Source organism: Rhea pennata, chromosome 2 (genome assembly GCF_028389875.1).
Source record: "Rhea pennata isolate bPtePen1 chromosome 2, bPtePen1.pri, whole genome shotgun sequence".
Classification (NCBI taxonomy): Eukaryota; Metazoa; Chordata; class Aves; order Rheiformes; family Rheidae; genus Rhea; species Rhea pennata.
Genome location: NC_084664.1, coordinates 130,477,891 through 130,496,484, shown reverse-complemented (window position 1 = coordinate 130,496,484; position 18,594 = coordinate 130,477,891). Strand labels below are relative to the sequence as shown.

At 40.5% G+C, this 18,594-nt stretch overlaps 1 protein-coding gene across 1 annotated transcript in view; it reads left to right on the top strand.

Annotated features, from left to right (window-relative positions):
* XKR4 (XK related 4) overlaps window positions 1-18,594 on the top strand; it is a 219,079-nt gene that overhangs the window by 126,081 nt on the left and 74,404 nt on the right. The window contains exon 2 of the mRNA XM_062568221.1: window positions 15,459-15,658. Within this exon, the coding sequence (XP_062424205.1) occupies window positions 15,459-15,658 (200 nt within the window). The remainder of the gene's footprint in view (window positions 1-15,458; window positions 15,659-18,594) is intronic.

The following is an 18,594-nucleotide window of genomic DNA, read 5'->3' as shown; positions in this document are numbered from 1 at the left end:
CTTAATTTAATTAGCCACAAAATATGCCTACAAAGTTACTGAATAAGAGCATTCTCATATAGAGGTGATAAGAGATGTGCAGGGAGATAAAGACTGTAAAAACTACTATCCTGTATGAGAATTAATGGTTTGTCTCATCTTACCCTCAATGTAGGAGAGTACTTAGGACAATATAGGCATCTGAAATCTCATCTGCTTTTGATTGCTTATTGGGTGCTGAAAATCAGTTCTTGGCTCTTTATAATTTTAATGGGAGTCACGATCGTGCCAACCTACAGTCTAGTGGATTAACTTCCAGCTGTCCTCCCCAGCCTGTGTGGGCTGTCCAACCCCAATCTCTCATCTCTTTGGAGTTACTCAGCCAGAAGGCCCCAGAAAAGGTTTGTGGATAAGAGCACGCACTGCTCTTAATGACCAAATGGTGCCTAGACCAGAAGGAGAGAATGAGGTGGTGATGGTGGTGGTGGTGATGATGGTGGTTAAGGGCATGTTGTAAGTAAAGATGACTGAGGTTACAGCCTAGATTGGGCCCACAAGAGAGTGGTAGGCATGTAGTTGTTAAATGTGTACATCGCAAATGGATCGGAGTAAGAAAGAGATGCATAGTCGTTCAGCCGGACCAGTGTGGTAGCAGCTCTGAGCATGGCCAAGAGCGTAATTCTGGTGAAATGGATGAAAATGGAGGCACTGCCTGATTCATCACACTTTTGGATGTAGGGACTTAGATTCAATTGCATCCAGCTCTATGCGTACATATTTTTTTGTGGAAGGAGGTCTTGTCTTTTATATCGTGTATGTTATTAGCCTATCTTTCACCATTTAAGTACTTTGGCAAGCTTTTATAGGATATACTGGGCAAGAATTAGGAGTGAATACTCCTCACTCTCAGTGCTAATCATTTAGCGTGTTTCCTCCCTTCTGCTTGGAGTGTTTCCCTTGATCACCAGGATATGGTTCAAATCAAGCCAAGAAGATAGAGATGGATGAAACCCCACAAGTTTGCCTTGAACAGCAGTTTCAAATCTGAAAAGTTTAACAGAAGCTTATTCAAAATCCTTATCTCATTAAAATTAATTTGGGGATCTCAAGAGTCTTTGTGACTTCTGGCACTTCCTATTCCTAGCTAAGTTTTACGCGTGGCAAACATTGCATGGATTCCCAGAGTGCTGACATTTGTTTTATAAGCTTCCATGCTTGCCTGATACACTGACACCTAAGAGTGTAGAAAAAAAAAATGTTAACGTTAAAAACCAGCTAAATGAAGGGAATTGGACTGGTTTGCAGGATTTTTTTGTTTGCTTATTTGTTTGGTTTTCATTTTGAATGGCAAAGATGAGGTTCAGGGTTTATTTATTTATTATTTATTTATTGCATAAAACTGTATATCTGTTTTTATGCAAACTGGTTTAAGCCTTGCAATGACTATTTAATCCTTAGCACTAGATTTGCTCCTCAAGGAGGATGAGCTCAAGTGGATTATTTCACTGCTGGACATCAAATTATAACCAGAGGAAGGTACCCTGGCCTCCGTTCAGTCCACTGAAGTAGCACATGAGCCTATGAACCATAAAAGTCCCTCAAGGTGTTCTGCACTGGCCAAGGAGAAGAAGCCTGTGGCTGAACTTATTAGATTTATTTGGCACAAATCCTATCAGTGTTGCCTCAGTTCTTTGCCTTCACTTCCCTGGGACAGTTTTGTTGAATCTAGGTCTACATCTGAGAAAAAAAGTCAAGCCACTAGCGTGCAGACCCCTTTAGAGTGTCAGACAAAGGTAAAACAGTACGATAATAATAGCATGTGATTGTGTATAAATGTAAAGTGTACACACGCATGTATGTATGTGCATGTATATTAAAAAACTCAGCTTTTCACATTTTATCAGTCAGGTCCAGTATTTAAAGGAAGCTACAGGGCTCAGTCCCATTGATTTCAATAAGATGAGGGCCTCTGCCAATCCTTTCTGGGAAGCAGGGTGTTTCAATGCTCTGTGACGATGTAGCTATAATGTGTTTTAACATAAGGTAAGCTGGAGCCAAGTTTAATCAGATACACATTAGTGAATGAAATGCACTTTTCAAATAATGAAATTTCAGTTGGACCACTCGGTGCAAGATATGAAAATCACAGCAGATGCTACTAAAGCAAAGGTGGGAGTTGAGGGTAGAGTCTGCCAAGAAAAAGTAAATGTATTTTGCAGAAAACCCACTGATTTTTTGTCAGTGCCTCTTTCTTTGCATGCCATCTCTCTGCAGCTAATGTCCCCTAGGAAGTTGTAAGGTCACGTTGACCTGTATGTTCAAACCACACAGTCAGGAAGGAAAGAAAGATAAAAACACATTTGTGAAAATACTTAAATAGTCAGTACAAAAGAAAACCTTTGGCACAGGAACAGATTTGCTGCAGACTTTTTCAAACTTAATTTCAAAAGCAAATTAGGAGTAAATGATGGTCTCTGTCCTGACCTAGGGTTTCAGTGCTTCACAAGTATATCATGTCAGTCTGCAGTTTGGTTTAGAACAAGCACAACTGTACGAAAGAAAGAATCACAGGTCCTTAGAGACAACATTGATCATTAACCTATTTTACAAAGAAAATAAGCATTCTTTCATAGAAATCCTTTTGGTCCTTTTGCTTTCATGTCTGTCTTGACAGGGACAAGACAGAAAAACAGAATGTTCCAAGAAAACCATTCGGAAATATACTTCAATACCAGCATATTTTGCTCTCCTTCTGAAATAGTTCATAATATAAAGCAAGAGTTTTAACTCTTCAGTTGAAAGGAGCTGCAATGTGTTGAATCAAACAACGCACAGAGAGATCTTTATTGTTATTATGTGCACGGTATAAGTTAGTTAATAAGCAGACAGGATTCTCTGGAGTACAGTTAGCCATAGTTGGCCAGCATGCCAGCTGAAATGCATTTAAATACCTGCATTGCAAATGTCTGTAAAAGACAGGGGGTATCTAATTAGAAAAAAATAATTGAAGCATTCCCCAGGGAAATACGTCATCACAAAGAAAGCCACAGACCGCTTTCTAATAAATGAGGCTGCATTTTCATGGCAGTCTGACTCCTTCCAAGTCCCTGGGCAGTGTGGTCCCACTTTCCTCATGCCTTCATCTTGTCATGTCTTTCTATTCCCTCACTTCTCGCTACAGTTCTGGTTCTCTGCGGTCCTCACTCAGACATTTCAGCATGCTAAGATGATGGAAAGCAAATTGAAATAAAATGAAAAGAGCAAAAGTAGTTCTCAAGCAGCATACAAAGCTGAAAGAGCGCAGCACAGATTCAGCTGTGTGCCGGAGTTGGCACAAAGGAGAGAGTGGGGCTGTGCAGTTGGGAAAAGTGGAAGGTGGGAGTCAACAGATAGATCGATGTAGGCTTTCATATACCATGGTTTTAATTGCTTTTGTGAAATGGCCTTCAAAGCACAGGGTCAAATTTGTCTTGTATCTCTGTAGGTGCAAATTGCAGACATAAGTAAATGCAAGCACAGAAATGGAGAACAGTAGCAGGAAACCTTTCAGATCATTAAAATTGCCTTCTTGCATGAAGAGATGCTTTGAGAGAGAGCAAAGAAATGCTGCCAGAAGCAAACATGTCAAAGCCCTTAGAAAAACAATGGAATCGAACACCCTTGGAACTGAGACAATCATCTTAAAAAGGTGCTTCACTTCCTTAGAAGGTTTTTTCAAAGACCAGTTCTCAAACTTAATTAGCATTCCTAAGACATAAAAGACCTTATCTGACATAAAAGATGGTAGAAGATATGTAGAAAGTAAATTCGTTACCTTAGCTACCTGTTTGGGTGACATTTTAAATACAGAAAATAAACCTGGCAGAATTATAGTGACCTTTCAGCCTGAACAACTAAAATAACATCTGCCAAATCTAAATGGCTGCCTCTAGCTGAAGGAAATGATATGCGTCTTTGAACACTAATACATAGGTCTTCAGTAGAGCTAGCTCTAGTAATCCCTCCTAGACCTAAGTAATTTCTTTCCCAGCAGAGTGTGGAGGGTTGAAAATTCCAGGAATACAGTGCATGTGTCAAGGGGCTGATAGGGAGCAAACGTGGTTGTGCTTACGGGGGAGCCATCTGCGTGGTTTTCCTCCCTCTTGCCTCTCAGGCGTCCCTTGTTTTCATCAGAGCACTCAGGAGGAGTGCCTCAGTTTTTCTTTTTACGTTCACGTTACCCCTCCTATATGTTAACATTAGAGAAATTGTTTTCCAAGCTATTTTCCCTCTTTCTAAATTTCCTCTGGCAAGGCAAGGCATCTGTGGCCTGGGAGCCAACAGCAACCAGACAGACTGCTGTTAGAAAGGAGACTGATGGGTCTAAAAAAAGAAAGCTTCTCTTTACAATATTCTTCATAGAAAAAATAACTGTGCAAATGACTTTTGCTTTCCCCATGCTCTTTTAACTTCTGTTGGCTAAGCCAGTCATCTCTCCTAAGACCCTGTTTAGTACAGCAGGGAGAGCAAGTCCCTGCTTGTGCTCTCGAAAAACATTTCGTAGTTGGTACTACCATTTTAATCAGGCACACTTCCACCCTGTTCCACCCTGACCTCAAGTATCCTCACATTCAGTGCTGCAGCAAACCTGGTTCTGTACGTGGGTGATTGGGATCCGTACAGGAAGGAAATGCCATGGGGACACTGGTATTTACCTAGCTAACGTAGAAGGGATGCAGGCCCCCTAAACTGCAATTATGATTCACCAAAAATACTGAATTTCTAAATGGTTTCCAGAGGTTAAAGGAAGTTCGTGCAATTTGCTCCCTAGATTAATATAAATGGTTTTCAATTAAGCAAATAATGCCAAACAGTCTTATTATTATTACTAAGAGTATTATTAGCATTACGTAAAACTTAAGTTTCACTTGGGATCCAGAGAGCCTTTTTATTCACTCTTCAAACAGCTAGGAAGACATATATCTACCTTGTAAAACTCATAATCTGTAAAGTTTAGGCCAAGAATCAGTCTTGTAACAGGCAGTGTTCTGGAGACGAGGTGTTAGTCTGAACAAGGAATTTCAACTCCAGCTCTGGCTTATGTCTAAGGGATTTTAGGTGGCAGGCATGGGTAGTTAAACAGGTTGCTTGCTATACAGATGCTAGAATTACATTTTTATATTGAATTTGCTCATAAGCTTTCCTTTTTCACTAGTGCTATACCTACAAATCTGACTTTAAGTCCTACCGCACAGATATTTTCTTGTTTTCAGTATTAAGTTTGTAGTGCCAGGATGGGGGAATTAGGGTAAAGCAGATCACCCGTGCCAGTCAAAGGACATATCACAGCCACAGCAGGGTGTGGAGACCTCCTCCAGAGCTCTGGTAACCCGCAAGGTGCTTAGGGGACCAGCGCTGGGGGCCGTTCCCTGCCCAGGTGCGGAGGGCTAATGCCCAACACTGAGTGGGGAGCATGTGTTGCCTCGCCATGGCCCAGATGAACCTTCCAGCTCCAGCATTTCCCTCTCAGCCCAGTGAGGAGCAGATGTCCCTATGGCTCCCCACAAACCCCCATCCAGCTTTGCCCTACTGAAAGCACTCCTGTGTCACGCAGTCTGAAGGTAGCTTTGACGCATCAGCAAGCCACTTGTAAAGTAAAGTAAAAACCTACTGCAGAGTTTAAGTGCTTAAGCCAATTATTTTAAATTCACACTTTCAGTTAAATGGATGTAACTGCCCATGTAGACCAACACATACCGATAATCTAGATTTTTCTGATTTGTTTTTTCTGTCTTTAACTGGAATTGGAGTATCCTCTGCTGTTCATGAATGAATCTTTTCTGAGCTAATAGGTCATGTTTAGAATGTGTATAAAGCTCTGATATCCTTGCCTATTTTGTGCTGCCCTGTCAATAACTCTTGTGTTATACACCCCTTAGGTTGTCCTTGTCCGAGTATAGCGTAAAAGACTTTGGAGTGATCAGGCCTCTTTTCTTCTGTTTTTTCCAAGGGATTCCTGCCACAGCAAAAATTCTTGCTTCATCCTTGTCATATGCTTGTGTTATCTCTGCCTTCTTTTCTGAATAACTTCACAGATAAAATGGCAGTTGAACTCAATGAATCTCAGTTTGTTACGGATTCGTGCCCTCTGATACTAGCTCTTCCCTTGAAGCATTTGCTCTCATAGGCATTTTACTATCCTTCAGAGAATTTTTTATTTCCAGCTATATGTTAAAATGGGTCTAATATTGAAGTTAAAAGTTCCAGTTAGACTAGAAACTGTAGAGCTCTAATAACTGCAGTTTGTTTTTAAGTGACAACTGTAATTGCTGTCTTACCAGCTCACTTTATTTTCTCCTTTGGCTTGTGTTTCACTGCCAGCATGTTACCTTTTGTATGCCTTTGTCTTTTAATATAATGCTCTCTTGCACATTTTAATATTGATCAGGGAACAAACTGGGAGGTCTGTAGGTTGGCAAAATTCCCAATAGATTCCTTAGGGTCTTTTTCTCACTGATGCTTTTTGGATTTGGCCTAAGGGAACTGATGAAAGACTGAAATGAAAATGCTACCTTTTGCCCTAGACCTTCCCTTAGACAAAACCCCAGGCCAGAAACCTTAATCCAAAGATTTCTGAATGCTACATTTGCAAAGCGCACAGACACAGTGCATGGTTCAGTGTTTAGCTTAGTATTCAGGACCATTTCTTTGTGAGATCTTGTTCAGCACAGCTAATACTATTAGCTGGCAAATTTATTTTTGAATTGAATCTCATATTAAATTCTTCAAGCAGGCAACATTTAAGGCACATTCTCCATTAGTCACAACTACTTATAAGCACCAGCAGGAAGTTAGCCTGAACTCCTGTTAAATAATGCTGACAGCTATTTGAATATCACATAAAGATCACACAAGTACTGTCCATATCTTAATGAGTGACTAACCCCACATTGCTTCCTGAAAGCTTATAGTTTGTTCCCTCCAAACAATGGGAATTCTGCTTATTAGATGTTTTATATCAGAGGATTAGCTAATAGCTCATCCTGAGTACTTCTAAAGAAAAAGATGAAGCACAGACTGCTGTATAAATAGGGTGACAAATAGTTATTTACAGCATAGATATTTCCAAGCAGAATTCTCATATGTGTGTTTTCTTGGAGCTAGAAAGATCAGTCAGGTTCTGTCAAAGCTCTTACAAGCAATTTGGAAGGGTCTTTTGGAGGACAGAGGAGGAAGGTTGGCAATAGTTCATTTTTACTGGTTAGTGGAAGCAGCTAGCTCCTGCTGTTTCCCACTGTGAGATTACATGCTAGGCCCCAAGAGTGACACAACCCAGTTTCATCCTGGCACACACTGGTAGTTGTGCAGGATGTGTACCTGGAAGGAAACACTTGTATATTTCGTCTGTGGGGACAATATATAATCTCCACTCCACCCATTCCGTGTTTGTACTGTTACTACTTGTTTTAACTTCTGCAAAGGATGTTGCAGACTTCTCCAGTGCTTTAAAAATGCAGAGTTTTTTCTTTCCTGGCCCAAATCACAATTACCTGCTGTTTTTCTATTCAAGCTGACACCAGAAAGCTGCCTGCCCTCCAGACAACTTCATCTTTTTAATTTATCAAAGACATCAAGGAAAGTAACAAATAACACTGATTCCTGTGAATAATGGAGCAAAGTTTTTCCCTCTTCCTTGTGGTGTATGTCTCTGAAATCTGAGTTTGATCAGAAGTTTATGAGCTTACTGCTGAAGGGTCTCTAATGAAGCTGACCATGAACAGCCATAGGAACACCCAAGTGTATTTACACTGTTAGCCGTCACAGCACTCCTCCTCCATGTTTCATCCTTTGTAAGATGTTCAAATAGATAAATAGCCCCTGTCCCTGCGGATATGGTCAGAGAGATGGGTGTGGCAGAGCCCCAGCTCCCCTCGAGGGGTCGCATCATCTCCCTGTGCACGGTGGGAGTCAGATGCCCTGATATCCCAGAGGGGAGGCTGCCTCCAAACTGCAGAGCCTCCAGTCCTAGTCCTCCGGTTTTTGGAGCATACCGTTGTTTCTCGTCCACCTGTACACATACCCTTTGCTCCCATGGAAACTAAGACGGGGTAAGGAAAGTGAAGGGTCCTTGATGCCTTGTGCTGGTCTTATCCTAATGTGGAAATGAAGCACTGCCCAACTGCATATCCTGGCGTCCAAAGCTCAGAAGGAGCCCAAGGTGCTGCTTCCCAGCAGAGCCGACTTCTTCACTCAGGAAGTAAGTGCAGTCAAATAAGTGGTCATGAGCCAGGTGCATCTTCCCTGCTGGTTTTACACGGAGGGGCTTGGGACCATTTGTATCATAATTCTGTTATTGCTGGGAAGGAACAGGGAAATAATTCAGCTCCTGCTGCAGCCCCAGGGTCTGAGAATGCCCATAATAACAATTATATTCCTGTGACAGCTGCATGGTATGGATTCTTGGCATGACTAATTGCCTTTTTAGGGAATGCCAGAAGCTCCCTGGGGGAATCTGCAATTTTCTGCTTCTTGATTCTTCTTGGTATCTCCAGCCTGGGACACTATAGGGATGTAGGAAGGAAACGGAAGCAGTCACACAGAAGTCTATAGAAGAATCAGGAATGGAATTTAGCTCTTTGGAATGTCCTGGTATTAATCAATAAAGCCATATTTCCCTAATAGTTTACAACTTACAGTTAATTAACATTGATCTAGGAATCTCGTGCGGACCCTTCTGGAGCCCTCTGGTTCTCAGAAGATCATTTCTCTCCCTACTTTGTTTTTGGTTTCCTTTGGAAACCTTCTAGCAATCTGCTCCCAAAGGGCATCACCTCCAGGGCTGCAGTCCTAGTGACACAAAGGAAACTCCTGTGTTTCCCATAGGTGGGAACTAGTGGGCCTCTGAGGCCAAAAGCTATTTCATTAGCTTTCGATAAAAGTAGGGGCTGTAGTTAAAGAGCACGCAGGTGTGCAGGGTAATGCAGGAAATGGCAGCATAGCAAAACGTTTTAGTTGTGCTGCTGACCATGTCTGAATGGACTTGTCCCCTGATTAGAGTGGGAAAGGCAGCTGTTACACAGCATCAGGAGCAACGACCAACTGAAAATATGCTGTAAGATACATAGTTATAGACAGCTGCAGCACACTACAGATTTTTTTTTCCACTTGTTTATTCTCTTTTTTAATTCTAGCCCACAGTGGGTAGCGCAGAAATTGTGCCAGTGTTTACTCCTGAGAAGTAGTGAGGCAGCATCTTCGGGAGCTACGGACGATGGCTGTATCACATCCCATGACAAGGTTAAACCCTCCTTGTCACCGGCGGTGCAGCTGCCTGGGTGATGGGTTCGCTGCCACCGAGCTCCGGCAGCCCCAGGCCTCAGTGCTATGGAGAAAAACACAGGCGTGAGGACGGGTGCCGTGGCAATGGCAGGGACAGCCTGGTGCTGCAGGCACCCACAGGCAAGCAGGGACACCGTGGAGGCGTGGGGCTGACAGGGAGCCCTGGGACACAAGCACAGACTTAGAATAGCCAGATTTTGAGAATAGAAATACAGAAATAATTAAACTAAATGGCACACTTGCAGGGATAATTCTGGCCGAAGTGGCAGTACGTGGCAGGCATGGTTTGGGGGTTTCACCAAGGTGTAGACATCGATCTAGTCCTAGATGGATCTACATCTCTCTTTACCACCCTGTAGGTCCACAGTTTGGCCTTGTCAAGAAAGGAAGGGAAACGCTGGTGTTGACTGTTCACATCTGGAAATTCAAATGGCAGCTCCAGTCCACACATGTGCCATAAAATGTTGCCATCATATGACTCATGACCATTTGGGATGGTCATGGAAAATGCTAGGGAATACTCTAGATGTCATACTGAAATAGATATATTAATTCTGTTTATGCTTATAGAGCATCTTGTTTGATATTAAAATAAAACATATTTCTGTGATATTTTAAATACTACAAAGAATATTAAACACAAGAGGTTAGGTTTTGTTTTGTTTTGTTTTTATAAGAGAGGTATATTCTGGAAATAGTCTTTTATTGGACATAAATAGTCTTTTATGGTAAAATATTCCCCAGTGGGATCTGTACTCACATGGATCTCATCTCAGCACACGGATGAGGATACTGCACTCATAATTTAAAGTAAATTAAGCCCAGACTTTTGACTACTGGTAAATTGCCAGCACTGTGCTTGGTTGGACAAGCTTTGGTCACTGCTGTGCTACAGAATCTATTTCAGTTTCCTTTTCCACATTAAACCTTAATGCTCCCATCAAAAAATGATTTGATTTGAAAATTAAAAATTGGCTATTATGGCTTGTCCCTTCCTAGGAAAAGGAATTAAAACAGAAGGGATTTGTCCTTTTCTTCAAAACAAAAAGAATAAATGTTAATATGTTCTGATAAGTAACTAAGTGCTCTTGCTAAAGAAACTTTTTAAGTATTCAGGCACACCTCATAAAAAGACATATAAGAAGCAAAATAGAACAATCTGTTGTTATTTAACACAGCAAATACTGTTGAGATACAAATATAGTTAAGTTTTTTCTGGTAACTAGGCAACCGAAGAAAATACCACTTAGCTGAATTGCTGTTTATTCTACTGTTTTTTAGCTCAGCGGTAGAGATTTTTATTCTCCACACCTCATATGTAAAAAGAGCAACTGTTTACAGTACAGCTAAATTGTCTAATGTACTGTTTGATACAGGGGCAAATTAGACATCAAAATAAATGTATAAAATCACTACTGCTAGCCACTAATGATTTTTGATCTCACAAATATTTCAATAGACTATGTAACATAAGCAAATGTCCTCTACTGACTTAAGCAATTGTAATAAATATGGACTACATGAGGCATGAAATCAGAACATTTTCATTTTTCCGAAGAATGCAAATGGTGTCTCAGTCATGTGTATCATCCTAAGGACTTTTTAGATTAAACACATGGCAGTAATATAGTGTTTGACACTTCTAAACTGAAGACTTTTTTCCAGAACTGTATAAATTACCATCAGATGGATGGTTTCTTTAGGGTGAAAATCTGTAGCAAAAAGTGCTCAGAACCACAGTCAGATTGGGCTTGCATATGGCTCTGTTTATACGTGCACTCATTTGTGCACACAGGCAGAATGAAAAGCAACCGAATGTAACTCTTCCTAATTTCCAAAACCTTGATTTGCAGCTAAAGATTTACAACACATTGCAGGGCTGGACGATGGGAGCTGAGGGCTAACTTTGGGGCAGGAATCCAAATTCAAAAGGCTGAAAGATGATGGTTGAGCCAAACCATGTGCAACAAGAACGGGTCAGTCCCAAGGGCGTGGGATCAACATGTCCATCAGCAATCAGAGTTTGATTTCTCTTTTCCACTCATGATGAGCTTTAGCTGTCTGTACTAAAAGCATAGTATCTGTGAAGCTCCAGTGGCATTTCAGTTCCCTCTTCCAAAATACCTGAATTTGAGGAATTGCATGCCACTTGAAAGTATCTGGAAGGCCTCTTTGCCCCTGTACTGGAGCCACACTTGGGTGGTGAAGGTTTTTGATCCATGAGCTGCACTCCTCTAAGAATAAGGGAGAAAGAATTGGGATTTTTCTGCACACAGGAACACAAAAACTAATCCCCATGATGTGCTGGTGAAATTTCACCTGGGTTTGAGTTTGCTAAATGAATGTTTTGCCTTGCTCCTGCAAGAATGGGTTGGTCAGCTGCCAGTTACCAGAGAGTGAACCCTGTGAGATTATTTGCGTGCAGCCCAGTTAATCAATTATGTGTGTAAAGCACTTTAAACTTGGAAAGCACTCCTATAAATATTTTGTATTATCATATATTTATACAACCACATCACAATTAAATGCACAATTAAGCTTGCTTTAATCATGTAATTAAAGTGTCATCAGAAGTATTTCAAATGTAGGTATCCCAGTCCATGCTGACCCTTCTCAGATTTAGCTGGTAAACCCGAAGCGAAATGAGGACTCTGGAAATACTGGAGAGCTACTTTTTGATCGGAATTAACGTCTCCGTCCTCAGTACAGATAAATATTTTCTCCACAACTGCAAACATGTATGCTTTTTTCTTCAGTTTGTCTAGCATTTTGAGCACTTCTTGTGGGCAGTGCAAGGGCTATCCTGCTTTTTGTTTGTTTTCAACTTTCCTGCCTTCTCTCATTAATACAATGGAACAAGAATGTCACTCATAATCTTGTCTCAGATTTACATCCTTCAGGGTTATGCTTTATCAATGGTCTGTACTCTGTGTGTGCTGTGTGATGTACTGAAGTAAATTAAAGAAAGTAAAGGCTGAAGCATTCTATGTTTCCTCTAGAGGGTAAAAAAGACATTAAGCCTCAAATGACAATATATGTGTTGCCATCTGATTACCAGCAAGATGGGATGTATTGCTTCCTGCCCCTTCTCTCCATTCTGAATAAGGTTGTTTACATCAGTGTTGAAAACCCAAGTAGTGTTCAGGCTTCAAAAAGTGAGTAATTTAAAAATAAGATTTGATATTGCTTTTTGATAGAGCATTTTATAGCCTTTAACTTGAGTTTTAGGAAAAGCTTTTACCTAAGCTTTTATCCACAAACATGAGAGCTATAAAATTGTGGAACTTTAGAGAGTTAAGAACTTTTTATTTATTTTTAACTTTTCTGATGAAATCAGAAATCTTAAAAGAGAATCTTGAGTTATTAGATGGAGCAGTGACATTATTAGATGGTAATATTTTTACCATACTTTCCGTTCCCACTTTTTTCCCTTTTCCCCCTTGTGCTCAGACTCTCACTTCTTCACTCCTTAGTGGTTTTTTTTCTTGTCAATCAAGAGCTCTTTGGGGAAAAAGATGCAGTTTATGTATATCCGTACAGCACCTGCACAAGAGCTTTCCACATACAATAGCAACTGAAATAATGAAATCTCCATCTGCACTTTCTGGTTCATTGGCACAATTTTACAACTAAGATATTTTCCTGTGCAGAGTCATCATGAATTCTTTCTACACCGTATTGGAATAACCATATACACAGACCATAACATGTGAAATTCACAAAATGTGGATTTCCACCAAACTGATACCAGAAGACCACAATAATAAAAGCTCTTTGAGGGAGGAACTACCACTAAGCGGTACACCTCCGCTGGTACAGCATTTGCTGACAGTAGAGCCCCAGAGAGGGTGTCTAATATGCAATTATATAATGCATACGTATAAAATGAGATGTGTCATTACTGCAGTGCAAGCTATATCTGGAAATCATAACAAGAAAAGCTCTTTCTTCCAAAATTTTTTTTTTAATTTCACTATAGGAAAAGTGTCTTGATATATGAAGCATTTTATGAAGCCATCTTTTTATCATATTAACTGCTAATTTGCACACCTAACATCAATTGCTGGTGCAATTAATTGTGGATGCAAATGAGAATGTTTCGCTGTCTAATCACCTGATTGTGCCTATAAATCAGAGATAGTAATTATGTGTGTAAATGCTCATTTCAGCCTGCAAAACATTCGGCTAAAATTGATAGGACAGAAAAAACACACGAGGCAGAAATTTGGCCCCAGTGTGTAAAAAAAAAGAGGAGGTGTCTTCCTCCTCTGCCTCTGGTGTCTAGGCTGGTAGAGAGCTAACTAGACAAAGAGCAATGACTCCCCAGTTCCCAATAACTCACTGCCAGTGTTCCACAATGAAGTGCAACGAAAGAGGAAATATTTCCATAAGAGATCATTAATCACGGTGCATTTGCCATGCACAGCCACTCCACAGCACAGGTAAAGAACCCTAGGGGATATTGCCTCGCACAGCACATCATTTTCATAATAGCAAAAGTTTTTTTTTCTTTTTTCCCCACAAATGCTGTAGAACTGACGTTGCAGGTGGCTTCGTTGGCAGGGCTAGAGCCTCCTGGCCCAGCTGTGTGCAGCCAAAGCTACTTTAGGTATTTATAGCAAGGGTTGTGATAGGTCATGAAAAAGATGCTGAAGATGATGTCTGCCCCACTATGTACATACTACTTTACTCACCTTACTTTAACCCCTCTAGACCTTCTCAGTGTTTTGCATGAGAAGACTGGTTTCTTGATCACTGTTTCTCTGTGGTCTCACCCTCTGAGTGGCTTATTGCTGCTTTGTTCCAGCATGGGACTTTGATAAAGTTCAAAGCCACCTGATACAACTTTAATTAGGTTTTCCTTTTATATTGCTACAATGTGCATTGTCAAGAGAAATGCTGCAGACTCGGATCTGGCCTCTCGGCTATTTCTCCATATTCCTCTCTGTTTTTGTTTGATGCATATTCCTGAGAAAAGCTGTTGCTCTCCAATGATGTGTGCATCATCACTTCGGGTACAGGAATAGCATGATTCTTCACTGGAATACCTTCAAAAATCTTCTTACTGGCAGAAATTACTGTTGGAGTTATAGCTGAACTGGAGAAGGATGAGAGGTTGAATGCAGCCTATGTGCAAAGGTCCGTCAGTTCAGTGTGCTGTGCTAGTTATGAAAAGAGTGCTAAGACAAGGACTTGTGAGAAGGAGGATAAAATACTAACGTGTTTTATCTTACCCAGTTATAACAGTTAATATTGGAAGTGGTTAAAAATTAGTACGGCTTTTCCTAGTTAGAAAATATAATCTCACTTAAGAAAAAGTGCTGTGAAATTATATTTAAAAAATAACAAGGAAATGCTTTCCAGATGAGGATGTGGTGATGCAAAGAGAGAAATGGAGAGATTCAGGTCAGTTAGTAGCCCCAGAGGGCACTCTGGTAGGATGCACAGGCTACCAGAGCTGATGTGGTTTTTGTCCGTTACTTCCATCATCTTCAGGCTACGACTGTCAATAGCAGCAGCTTGTTGGACTTGTGGCTCCTTCTTCTATGCTCTGCTGCTCTTGCAGGGGAACTATCTTAGTGAGTCATTTCTAATCACCAAGGGAACTCACAGCTAGATCTTCTCCACTCCTAAAATAATCAGTCTGTGAGAAAAACCGCTTTATATTTGGCAGTATCTGAAACATGTTAATAAATTCATTAGACCTCTGGATAAGCAGGACAATGCCATATCAGGGCCCCAGGCTTGCAGGTCACCTTCTAAGCCCACACAGAGCACACAGAAACGAGTTTTGTTCTTTGCAAGTTCTGAGCAGAGGCCACTCCAGAATCAGCGGTTTTTTTCCCCATTACTTGAACAGACTCTGAGATGGAGCCATATGATCAATTCATCTGCCTTATGCATCAATTTACAAAGTCTGTTTTGAGAGGAATAATATTTAACAAGTAATACAATGTTAAGCTTTTCAAAACAGTTTTAAGCAAGTGTATCTTCAGTTTACTCCCACCACATCAAGTATTAAAAATTGCAGTACAATATTCCCTGTAAATAAATGTTCATTAGATTGAAGCATGTTGAGAAAATGTGAGTTCCTTCTGAGCAGCAATATTGCCTATAAAATATCTTTCTGCATTTTTATAACCTCTCTCTTTTATTTCTAGGTATTTCCATACTATATACTTGGGTATCCGGAGTCGACGGAGTGGAGAGAATGACAGATGGCGGTTTTATTGGAAAATGGTGTATGAGTATGCAGATGTGAGTATGCTGCACTTGCTAGCCACGTTTCTGGAAAGTGCACCACAGCTGGTCCTGCAGCTCTGTATTGTTGTACAGACTCGTACACTCCAGGCTCTCCAAGGTAGGGATTTATTTAGTCTATTTGTTTTTTTATCATTTTAGGAAGATGTAATTTCTATACATACATATTTATCCTTTCACAGTGCTGCGCACATTGTGCTCCTTGTATAAGAACAGATCTTGCCTGCTAGCTGCTATTAAGCTCTTAACAATGACTCTGTCAAGAATACCTGTGTTGTTGGGCTTTTTTTTTTTTTATTGGTCCTATATTGTGTGTAGCATTTATACCACATTGCTTTCTGTATGTCGCTGTGATAAAAGAGCTTTTCTGATTAGCCACTGAGCTGATGTGAAAACTGCGCCAGTCAAACTACTGCTCTTTTCTCTATGCTTCTTTCCATGAATGTTGAAAACCCTCCAAACTCCAGCAGCAAGGTTCATTATGTAAAACAGAAGGTGACACAGCAGAAGACAGCTATTCTGTGAAGGAAATATCAGTGCCTGTGGAACACGTGTCCATCAGTTCTCCGCCATGGCTATCTAAAATAATACATATCAGCTGCTGAGCGCTGCAAGAATACTTATTCCTTCAAGCTCTCGGTTTCCTTCGTAGGTTGATGTTGCTCTCAGCAAGCTTGTTTAAAATGGTAAATGTATGCATACAGCCTTCCATAGGGGTTCTCAGTCAGTGATACAGGCCTGTTATCTACGAGAATATCTTCTCTACTGTTCTTTTGAGACTACTCTTGCCTAACTCATAGCTTTCCTTTCTTATTGTACTAGTTTTTTGTAGTGCAATGAGATGGCGTTTTGGCTGTATGTGGGCAGGAATTATTGACAGGTGAGTGAGAACTCAGGATCCAGAAGGTGACAGATATGTCATGAGGGAAGGAGGAAAGAAGGAAGGGAGGGACAGAGGAAGAGAGGGAGGGAGGAAGGGAAGGGAAAGAAGAGGAGAGGAGAGAAGGAGGGAAGGAAGGAAGGAAGGAAGGAAGGAGAGAGGGATGGAAAGAAGGCAGTAAAGGAAGGAGGAAAGAAAGAGGAAGGGAGGGGGGAAAATCAGCATTTTTGCTCTTTGCTTTTAAAAAACAGTCCTTGCGCTTTATCCTTGTACTGGATAAAATTGTGTGACAAAAACTTGCTCCAAGAAGTTCTCAGTCTAATTAGCTTATTATGTATAACATGCAGTGAGTCTGATTAGGTGAAAAAGTGGACAGGTGGATAGGATCCACTAGGTGGGTAAATGTGTGAAGACCTTGATCCTGAGTAGTTTCCTGTGGATAAATCAGGGACATTTCATTTACCTCCCCTTAGGACTGAAGTGTAATAAGGTCGGTCCTGTTTCCTGTGTGTTTTGGTTTTGTTTCTTTAGATCAAAAACTCTGTCACCTTGAGGGGAAAACAAAACCAAAGTTTCTGTTTTAATTAGTGTGTGCTCTCTACAGAGAAGATTGTCTATGCCTTTCCTACAGCTATTTCTCAAAGTGAAGTTGCCCCAGACTAAGCTGTCCAAACTATTATTATTCAGAAGAAGGTATTATCACTCAAGAAGCTTTGGCCCTCCAGAAAAAGAGACTCCAGAGAGAGACTTAAAAGAAAACATAGTCAGAATGCTGTATGGTCAGCTGTAATTTTCATAAACCTTCATAAACTATTAATACAGAAGGACTCTTGCCCTCATTTTTGTGCAATAGTTGATCTGTCTATGAGAAGTGTGGCTGGTGAGTAGGTACTAAGCCTGTGATGTACTCTGCAAATGATTGTTAATTAGAAAAAAAACTGAAATGTTTCAATCTGGAAGGCAAAGGTGGTTCCTAGAGCCTGCAATCAACTTTGTGAAGTCTGTGTACCAAAAACCAGAAAGGGATAAAACTATAATTAGGCTGAAAACAGTAACTGATTCCCTCTTTCCCCATTTTCTTCCATCCTCCCAGGAGAAGAGGCTCCATTTGAAAAGCTAGGAAAAATAATTAATGATGTAGCAGTGGCACTTTCTTAAATAGCAGTAAAATCATATTCTCCTGATGAAAATTGGTATGTGTTAGTATCTTGCCGACGGTGAAAATAGTTTTCTCCGTTCTCTGTACTTTTTAAATAAAGAAGTTAAAGATAATATATTGCACTATAGGGCGACAGATTTACTGCAAGGTTGCATAATTTCTCTCTATGGTATCATGCTACATTTGGGTAAAGCCTAAAAGCTAGCCATAAAAAGGCCTGGCTGTAAGCTCCAGATAGCTGTCCACTCACTGAGCCTGCTATAGATTTCTAACATGGATCAATAAACATAGGTTTTAGTTAGGTTTTTTGGTCCAGGTTCTTAAAAGTACACTCTTGCCATTTGATTTCAGAAAGACATCCTTTCTTAAAATTAGTAAAAACAAGCAAAGAACTCTGCTGTTGATCCGACTGGGAGGAGAGTCCTATATGCTAGCATATAGCCACTGTTATCTTACTTAAGGGCATAGTGCTCTAGCTGTTCCTAGATGAGCAGATAGACAGGATTACTCCCTGGATTTCCCACAGATTTCATTATTTATACTGTAGTAATTAACACATTGTTTAAATTATAAATTAGCTTCTCATTACTGTTTACTGCATATTACGCTGGCTAGTTAGCACTTGAAGTTTTTTTCCCCATCAGCCCCTGGGGAAAGGGGGGGGGGGGGGGGAGTCTGTGTTCTCCATACAGTACTTTTAATCAAAGTCTCTATCAAAGTTTAATCAAAGTCTAATCAAAGTTTATATCTTATAAAAGTACAGTTCTTAATATAGACTGACAGAAGTACAGAAGCAAAATGAGAAGTGCAGAACAATTTATAAATTCATCAGGTTTCACTGAAGTTACCATAGATCAGTAGGACCCCTTGAGTCTGATGAAAGTGTATTTTCATGGAATGTCATTGATCAACTCCGCTCCCATTTTCTACCAGCTATGTTGGAAACTCCAGCCCTGTTCGTATGCTGACACTGCAGCCAGCGGGCAGAAATGCACAG